General features: G+C 47.3%; 1 protein-coding gene across 2 annotated transcripts; it reads left to right on the top strand.

The window, feature by feature from the left end:
- The first annotated feature begins 391 nt into the window (after positions 1-391).
- RHBDL2 (rhomboid like 2) lies at positions 392-8,670 on the top strand. 2 transcript variants are annotated; one of them, XM_081203711.1, is made up of 8 exons: positions 392-502; positions 923-1,159; positions 2,693-2,844; positions 3,957-4,069; positions 4,616-4,716; positions 5,523-5,583; positions 6,560-6,621; positions 8,285-8,670. In XM_081203711.1, the coding sequence occupies exons 2-8, from the start codon at positions 944-946 to the stop codon at positions 8,465-8,467; spliced, it is 888 nt and encodes a 295-aa protein (XP_081059837.1). In that variant the 5' UTR covers positions 392-502; positions 923-943; the 3' UTR covers positions 8,468-8,670. The 2 variants fall into 2 exon arrangements, with proteins under 2 accessions (XP_081059837.1, XP_081059838.1); XM_081203712.1 differs by lacking the exons at positions 392-502; positions 8,285-8,670 and adding an exon at positions 6,715-8,243 and having other exon boundaries at positions 755-1,159.
- Positions 8,671-9,360: the final 690 nt, after the last annotated feature.

Below are 9,360 nucleotides of genomic sequence, written 5' to 3'. Positions count from 1 at the left end.
TAAAGGCAGAGATACGCACTTTTGTTGTTGCTGCTGTTGCCCTTAATCATTCCTTCTATCCCAGAGGGTCCCTGCCTTGCGCCATGATTCACGACTCCCACCCCAGTGTGCTATAGTAATATTTATTTATGCCCCACTTTCCCCCCCTAGCAGGGACTCGAAGCAGCTTACAGATAAAGCAAGAAGTGCTGAAAACGGGCGGAGGGGCGGGGACAAGCCCAATCACAACAAAAATAGCAGGGCACCACCACCAGTCAGTTCCCCAAAGCTTGTATTCACCTGCGGGCGGAAGGACTGCAAGGAGGAAACCTGTCTAACTTCCCTAGGGAGTGACTCGCAGGCGCTCCCGCTTCGCCTGGCTGTCTGCCTTCGCCCCGCCTGGCCCCGATCGCGACTCCTCCTGCGCGCCGCTCCGGCTCCGAGGGCGAACGAGCGCGGCTGCCTCCTCTCTGCCTTCGCGGCCCGCCCCTTCGTGCTGCTTCCGCGCCGCGCCCGACTCCAGGTGGGCGCTCGTCGGGGCCGCCGGTGGTGGACTGCTGCTCTGCCCGCCTCCTCCGGAGACACCTTCCGTCCAGCCTCGGAGCGCCCTCTGGGGGATCCCGCCAGCCGCGCGCCCTTCCTTCGCGACGGCAGCGGCGGTGGGCGATCAGATAGCCACGCCCCGGGCTTCAGCGGGTGGCGGTGGCTACTGCTTCCGACGGGGTCCCCGCGCCCTACCACGGCTCGCCGTTCGCGCAGCCCGGCGGCGCGCAGCCCCGGGGCTCTGGTCACCGTGCGCTCTGGCCACGGCGCGCCCTGCGAGCCCAGTGCCAATCCGTGATTTGAACGGGGCGGGCTTGGGGTTGGGCTGCGTAGGGCGAGGCTGCTGGCGGAGAGCCGGGGCTTCCCTGACGATACCCGCCTCTTCTTCCTTGTTCGGCAGGAGCAGGCTGCGGCGGGCGCGATGGAGCTGGAGAGGCTGAGCGCCGAGGAGGAGCGGGCAGCCCGGTCCCAGGAGGGCGAGGAGGAAGGTCGGAACCGTGCGGCCTGCCTGAGCTGCGATAGCCTCCACAACACGGTGTCCAAGTGGATGCTCCCGGAGGATTCCCGGGCCACCTATCTGGAGAGAGCAAACTGCATCCCGCCACCCATCTTCATCCTGGGCATCAGCGTGGCTGAGGTAGGGAGCTCTCCCAGGAAATGTTCAAAACTCTTCCTTGCTACCCGTCCCCCGCCTAAGATCCCAACATATTTTTCACAATTTAGGATGACAGACAGTGTAATAGTCCAGGGTGCCCTCTTCCCTGTGCGTGTGACAGTTTGAATCTGTGGTCTCATTTGCCTTCATGAGTAAAGTGTTCCTGTTCAGTTACTTGGGGCTCCACCTAGCTGTCAATTTACAAAAAAAGCCCATGCCATGGTTCAGCCTTCATGGGATTATATGATTTCAGAATGCAAAGGTGGGATGGCTGAAATGAATTCTCTGCTTTGTCAGGAACCTTGCACTGGGAAAACTAGTGTGTCAGGGAAAAGCAGTCCATCCTCCTCAATAAAAATGACTGCTACCTTTCTATGTGCAGGGATTCTTACTTTCTTCCTATGTGCATATTTACATGCTCTTTTCTGAGCATATGAAGTTCATTTCAAGTTAAGTGTCAGTTGATTGACAATAGAAATACTACTGCCTCTAAATGGGGAGTAAACATTTTGCTTTGCTGATCTTAGTTTACATGACTTCGGATGAATTATGTGACCATATTTAAACTAGAAATGGTCCAATGAGGGTCTGAAAAGACACATACCCATCCGAAAAGCTACTGCTGCTGAGGGATTGCAAGGTTCTTTCCAGTCTGCATCGGAAAGGAGCTCGGAAATCATGACTGCCAGGGTTCCTCTGGTCCACAGAAAGTATTGTGTGTGTATAGAAAAGTTATATTGTCTAAGGCTGCTTAGCAAGGCTCCTTTGAAACACATACTCAGAGATTTCATAGGAGAACACTGGCAGCAGTTGCCTTATACCAAGTAATAATAGTCCCATCTAGCTCAGTAGTACCTGCACTGACTGGCAGCAGTGGCTCTCCAGGGATTCAGACGGGGAGTTTTTCCCCATCCCTCTCTGGGGATTGAACCAGGTTCCCTCTGCATGTGCAGCAAGTGCGCTGCCGCTGAGCCTGCCATAAAGGAGAACAAATATTGAGGCATGTGGTCACGCAGTGCCACTAGTCTATGCAAATGTCTGGCTCCGTTAAGACAACATAGAACATTTATTCCAAATAATAATGAAACTCACAGGTGAAGAATACTTTTATTTTTATAAACATTTAATATTTGCAAAGGGAACATTTGCATGAGTTAACACTTCATTATCCCTTTGGAGCTGAGCTGGATGATTGGACTTTGGTCCTTACAGGCTGCGGTGCTTCATGGGTTACATTTTTTATTCTTTGTTTTCTTTCTTTTTGTTAGGTTTGCACTTTTCTTTTCTTTTTGTAACAAATCAATAAAAATAATTAAAGAAGCAAAATAAATAAAGGAAGACTCCCTATCCCTTTGCCCTCGGTGCAGACTTCCTGTGCTCCTAAACTTTCGGATGCACCAGGTTCTGGCGACTCTGAGATATGGGCGAGAGATAGGTGGCAGCAATAGCTGCTCTGCCCTTTCGTTGTTTCCCTGAGCTAGTCTGAGTCCGACTGCAGTCTGTGTTTCTTTCTAGGTGGCCGTGTTCATTTATTACGCTGTTTCGAAGCCCCAGAGTCAGTGGCTCACCCTGGACTGGGAAAGCAACCAGAACAGTCCTTTCATTTACAGGCCTGACAAAAGGAAGGAAGCCTGGAGATTCTTGTCTTACATGCTGGTGCATGCTGGGTAAGCAACCCATTGCATTGATTGGTGGGAAGAAGACTTGGCCTGTTTAAAATAAAACAAAAATCCTGCTCTATGGGATCAATGCCTGGGTTAACTTTGGAAAGCGCAACGGAATCTAACAGGCTTTTAACCTCCTGGAGTTAAGAAATGATTCCCATCTCAAAGAGTTTGGTTTGGAATGTGCATCCCAGACCTAATAAATAAATAATAATAAAAATATATCCAGTAGCGCCTTAGAGGCCATCTAAGTTTGTTCTGGGTACAGTGCTACCTCGGGTTACAGACGCTTCAGGTTACATACGCTTCAGGTTACAGACTCCGCTAACCCAGAAATATTACCTCGCGTTAAGAACTTTGCTTCAGGATGAGAACAGAAATTGTGCTCCGGCGGCGCGGCAGCAGCGAGAGGCTCCATTAGCTAAAGTGGTGCTTCAGGTTAAGAACAGTTTCAGGTTAAGAACGGACCTCTGGAACGAATATAGTTCTGAAGAAGTGTATCTGAAGAAGTGTGCATGTACACAAAAGCTTATACCCAGAACAAACTTAGATGGTCTCTAAAAGATGGTCTTTTATTTTTTTATTTTGACTGTGTCAGACCAACACGGCTACCTACCTGAATCATCCCAGACTTGTTAAGCTATATGAGTGTCTCCCCCTCAATGAAGCTGGGATGAGTTATGGATTATTCTTCGGTGGTCACCCCTTTCTCCTAAGACGGTGCTTCTCTGGCTAAGCCTCAAGACAGCAGTGCACCTTCTATGATGTGCTTAAGATTTTCAGTTTCATGAGGCTTGGCCATTAGAGCAGCACCCATTTAATCACAGCCATGTTGGCCCTCTGGCACAAGTGACTGAGTGGGTGACTTGTTGAGTGCCCCACAAAGAAGGGCAGCAGGGTCCTCAAAGTCTTTCCTTTGCTGGAGACCTTGTCTCAGTTTCATCTGCATCTAAACTGCCTTATGGCCCAGGGCTAAGAGAGTAGTAAGCGGCCTGTGTGTGTCAGCACCTGTAGTTACTTAGCCTCCAGCACTTGAATGTAGATTTTGTTTTTGTCTTAATCAAGGTAGACATAAGTGCTGATTCATCTTCTCCCTGTGCTTTTTTCCTTTGCAGCATTGAACATATCTTAGGAAACCTCTTCCTGCAGCTTCTCTTGGGCATCCCCCTAGAACTGGTTCACAAAGGACACAGAGTTGGGTTGGTCTATATTGCAGGAGTGCTTGCAGGTGAGTGGGAAGAGAAGAGATTGGAAAACAGGCAGCACAGTCATGCCTCTTTCTATGGGAAGCTTTACCGTATTGGTCTGAATATAAGCCTCGCTTTTCCCCCAAATTCCAACAGTGAAAAGTTAAAGTGCGGCTTAAATTCACGACCTTACAAAAATTGGCTTTTACAATATCGCTGCTGAAACAGACATACGGTAAAATAGAACAAAAAAATTTTTTCTTGCTAATTTGCGAGCTTGAGACTGTTCATTTGCCATTTACAGGTGTGAGTGCCTGCGGAATTGTAGCAATTGAATAGCAATTTATGATTTTAGCGATTGTACGGTAACTTTTGCAGGCTTGCAAGATCAAAGGCTTAAATTGTCTGGAGTTACAATTCTACCAACCGCAGCAATTTTCAGCCTATAGCCCAATTTTAAGGGAGCAGCTTATATTCGGGTATTGTCTTTTTCTCCCCCCCCCCTTAAATTTTAAAGGTACGTTTTATATTCGGGCCAATACAGTAATTAACCTGCCACAATCCTCTTCTCCCCACCACTGCTGCAGGTTCCTTGGCAAGCTCAGTCTGTGATCCTCTCCAGGGCCTGGTAGGAGCATCAGGAGGAGTCTATGCTCTCATAGGAGGATACTTCATGAATATTCTAGTGGTAAGGAGGTTGCTCAGGATTCAAGTGAAGTTGTTTGCAATTGGGGTTGGTATCAGTAAACATATAACCACTCAAAGGTAGGCCATACCTGTTGTGGGTGTGAAGTTTAATCCTAACTCGCTTTGCTCCATGGAGAAACAATTCTTTTAGGCACTTAGTTCCACAAACCAAAGCCCTGTGAGGAACAGTTGAAAGAGCTGGACATGTTTAGATTGGAAAAGGGAGGATTAAGGAGAGCAGCTCTCAAAAAAATTGAAGGTCCATCAAGCAGAAGGTGGAGCAGACTCTCATTCTCTTTTGCTCCATGAGGACGAGACTAGAACTTTGGGGGATAAAGATGACAGGGGAGCAATCAGGAGAAATGCCTGAATGGCAACAGGTTGTCAACTGATGAAGAGGCTGTCCCAGGAGGTGATGGGCCATTTGTAGTTGCAGACCCTCCACTGCAGACTCTGCCCTGAGCAGAGGACTGGACTAAATCACCTTCAAAGTCCCTTCCAATAATATGATTGTATGAAAATGCAAGATACCTCCAGAACCCATCTCTCAGACTCACCCAAATGTTTCAAAGATACAGGAGTCTCATACCTTCTCTCCCCTTTATAAAATATGTGTGTTGGTGGTGGTGGTGAGGTAACATCTGAATCATAGAAACAAAGAGTTGGAAGAGACTCAGGGGTCATGTAGTCCAACCCCCTGCAATGCAGGAATCTCAGCTAAAGCTGCCATGACAGATGGTCATCCAACAGCACCCTTAAGAGGTATGGGGTTGTTCAAAGGTTTCTTAATGTTTTTGTTCTTTACAGAACTTCCGAGAAATGATTCCGCTGTTTGGAGTTGTCAGATTACTCGTCATACTCAGCATAGGTATTTTTTAATGTGTCCCATTCTGATCTAATCTCTCTGTAAATCTGTAAGCCCATTTACTAAGCCAGCCTCTTTTTTCAGCCTCATGCTCACTAGGGCATACCTACAGTTCTTCTTTTATGTGGCAGTTTATTTACATAGCTCCTTATTTGTTTAATATCATGCCTTTTATCCCGAAAAAGCAGAGTGTCTAACAGAAAACAATTTAATACAGTCATAAAATAATAGTAATAATTCTACGTTATAATCCACAGTTTGGAAGCAGAACAAAGACTGGTGGACTGTTTTCTTTTCAAAGAAGGTGACCCTTGCTTAACTTGGTTGTAAAAATCATTTAAAGGCGCAGCAATTACGGCTGAGCCATACAATTCAGGCTCTTCTTATATCTACAATGGTCTGCACCGCCACTACCAACTTCCAAAATTTGTCATTTATATATAAAAAGATTGCTCTTATGTGCTTCCTCACTTGTGATACCATGATCAAAAATTTACCCCCCCATCTTCTCCCATCCACCCCTACCCCTGCTGTGATCGTGATAGCAAAGTATTTTTGTGGCACCCCAAATTTGTCCCTTTTAACTTCTTTATAAAATAAGTATTAGATTTACTTTCAATGTCTGCTTCCATAGGTGATACTGTGATGCCAAAGGTTTAGAGCTTTTTACGCCCACAAATTTGTTGTTTTTTTTAAAATACTCATTTACTCACCATTCCTAGGGGGCCCCTGCTGTGATTCTGTGAGGCCAAAAGGTTGTTGTGACCTTCCCAGACTCCCAAAATATGTCTTTTTATTAAAAAAAAATTTAAATGGTGATGCACACTTCTACATTTTGGCCCTTAAGGACTTGACCCAGTGGGTCAATGTGGCCCTTGAGCTCCACTGTCCTGTCAGTGGTTCCCAGGCAGGGAGGCTGCTCCGAAGTGTTTTGAGGCCTTGCCCAGTTTCCTTCTGACCACTTGTCTTGTTTTCCTAGTTGGAACTGATGTGGGATTTGCTTTGTACAGAAGATTTATTCCCGATAATTCTGCGCCTCAGGTAAGCGCGTTTCCTGCAGCAGAATTTCATCGGGCTCTCTCAGCTTTCTGATTCGGGAAACTAACTTGGCATTCTCTTATTTCCCTTCACCAGATGCTCCTCCTTCCTTCAAGGGCTGAATCCTTCCTCTCTTCATGCTGTTGGCCTTTGGGACTGTATGATTTACCTGCGGCCTTCTTGCTCTCTCTTTTTCCTCTCTGGCACCTTACGCAGGGTTAGAATGAAGAAAGGCCTGTTCTGCAGGTCCAGCTCAGTGGCTGCCTTGGAGCTTCAAATAACACCGGAAGGAAGCTGAGGGGCACTTTGCATGCTGCAGGTTGCAGGGGAAAGTGGGTGGGTGAGGAAGCCTGAAGAGAAGTGGCTGCATGCGGAAAGAGAGTCCAGGAACGGTTCCTACATGAAGATAGGGCCAAATGCTCTGTGGGAAGGGACGATTGGTCTTGAGTCAGACTGGCAATAAGCTGGAAGGAAATCAGCATGTTCTCTTGGTCCATGCAGAGCAGAAAGGCGGTCCCCAACTGAGGGGGAGGGTTCTGTAGCTGGAGTCAGACAAGCTGCCTAGGAAGGGAGACCTGGCTTCCAGCAGCAACCAAGACAACCAAAAGTAGTTTCTACTAGGGGGTGGGTGCGGGGCATGTGTGGCTCACTCTGAGGTGGGTGCCTCCCTCTAGCATTTGTTGTGGGGTCCTCCTGCCTCACCCTTGCAGTCTCCAGCTGGTTCCCCATTTTTTTTGGGTTCCCTGGGAGGAATTCAATACCCCCCTTGAAGTGATGGACATGAGGCAGGAGTTGATAATGCAGGTGAGCTGCGCACAGGTGAGCTGCATGCGAGCTGCTGGCCAGCCCTGTGGAGCCTCCCTTTATTGACACAAATATGCAAACCAGGCAGATACATTTTGGGCTGTGACCTTTACACATCTTCTGGTCCCGAGATCGTGGGGTGGTACAAAGTTATTTTGGCACCTGTTTCCACCATGTCATTTTCCCCTTGCACAGTGTATGATGAAGGAGACAAAAGGTCTCAGGAACAAAGGTTACAGACAGGACACTGCAGACTACTGAGACCGCAAAAGGTTAGACAGAGGCAACGATGTTCAGACAGCCGTGGCTTTGTCTGTGAGGGGTGTGTGCGCCGCACCCCAAGGTCACGCATGCAGGCAGGCTGAGGCTGCCTGTGGGTGGGGAGTGTGCTCCTTCCGGACCCCACTCCCCACTCCGCGATCATCCCTACACCCCCTGTTGTATCAGTGCAAGCATTTCTCCTTGCCAGGTGGAATGGTCCCCCCATGATGTCTTGGGGGTTCTCCCAATCCTCCAGAATGGATTTGGGGAAGGGGGAAGAGAAGGTGGGAGCCCTATTACACTGGATAACGTGCTGGGTTAACCCCTTGTTTTTCCTGCCTGCTGCACGTTGGCAGGGTTATTAGAGCTCTTGGAAGCTCTTCTTGCAAAGTCCTTGACTTGGGGCCATTGTTCCTGCTTGCAGCCCCCGCTTTCCACAGTACAGACTGTGCTGCAGTCCTTCTGGACACTTGCTGCCAATTCTGCTCTGACTTTCCCTTGCGCTGTACTCGCAGCCTCTGTGTCATGACCGCTGCTTAATCCTCCATCCTAAAGTGGAACACCTGCTAAGTGTCTCTCTGTGTTTGTTTTTCCTCTTAAGGTTTCCTTTGTGGCCCACATTGCCGGAGGTCTTGCTGGGATGTCAATAGGCTATGTCATATTCAGCTGTTTTGATAAGAATTTCATTAAAGATCCTCGATTCTGGGTCTGCATAGTTGCTTACTTGGCATTTGTAGTGTTTGCTGTATTGTTCAATGTGTTTTTTTCACCAGCAAACCAATAGAACACCTGACAATGATTATGCAAAGCTTTAAAGGACAATATGAAGTGATTTTCTTTTCTATGGGTGATATTTCATTGCAACAGTGGTTTTTGTTGGTTGTTTTTTTTTAATCACTATCTTGCCAAAGTCAAATGTTGCACTTCAGTGCTCTGAAAATATTTTTTTTTTTGTATTTTAATATTAAACTGCAAGCATTTTCATTACTTCTTATGTTTGGAATTATTTTGCTGTGCCATAGCATATGCACAATATGATACTTCATTTATATATGAGCTTGTTGATCTCTGCACACAAGTGCTCCTGCATGTGATCATGTCTTTCCTCCTTGAGATCAAAGAGATCAGTTTTGCCTGATTCTTTCCAGATAGTCTGCCATGTTCCGACTACAGATACAAGAGAAATAAAAATTTTGAGGGAAGGAAGTGGGGTGGGGATGAAGCAGATATTTTAGACCCATTTCAATTTGGCTTTAGGCCTTCAACAGCTCCCATTGCTCTCATTGGTTATTGAGAGAGGGGTAGGTGAGTTTCCCCCTGTGGATTCTTCCCAGCCTTTCAGTGGTTTTCTATACCATTGACCGCAGTATCCTCCTGAAACAACTCTGTTGGGTTGTGGGTGGGGTTGCACTGTTATTAAGGTTCCCACTAGAGAACAGCACTAGAGAACAACAAAATTGCCCTTCTTCACAACTGTTAATGTTACAGAATCTCTGATGTTGAATGAGGAAAGTCCCAGCCTTCAAATTATTCCACCGTAATTACTTGCCAAAACTTCCCAGCAACAGGAGAGGTGTCCTGTTCTTCGTTCTGGTTCAGTTGTTGTCCCACTAAGTAGCAGGAGATTAGAGGTGACAAATAGATGGGGTCTTGAGTTAACTGAACCAATGTCAAGAT

The sequence above is a fragment of the Podarcis bocagei genome (assembly GCF_964188305.1).
Source record: "Podarcis bocagei genome assembly, chromosome: 7".
NCBI lineage: Eukaryota > Metazoa > Chordata > Lepidosauria > Squamata > Lacertidae > Podarcis > Podarcis bocagei.
The sequence above is the reverse complement of the archived record's forward strand: the minus strand, read 5'-3'. Positions and strand labels throughout refer to the sequence as shown.

Bases quoted from the DNA above. Each gene is read 5' to 3' on its own strand.
- RHBDL2 (XM_081203711.1), top strand. From the start codon at position 944: ATGGAGCTGGAGAGGCTGAGCGCCGAGGAGGAGCGGGCAGCCCGGTCC. The intron at 1,160-2,692 runs GTAGGGAGCTCT...GTTTCTTTCTAG, and splicing joins TGGGCATCAGCGTGGCTGAG to GTGGCCGTGTTCATTTATTA. The intron at 4,717-5,522 runs GTAAGGAGGTTG...TGTTCTTTACAG, and splicing joins ACTTCATGAATATTCTAGTG to AACTTCCGAGAAATGATTCC.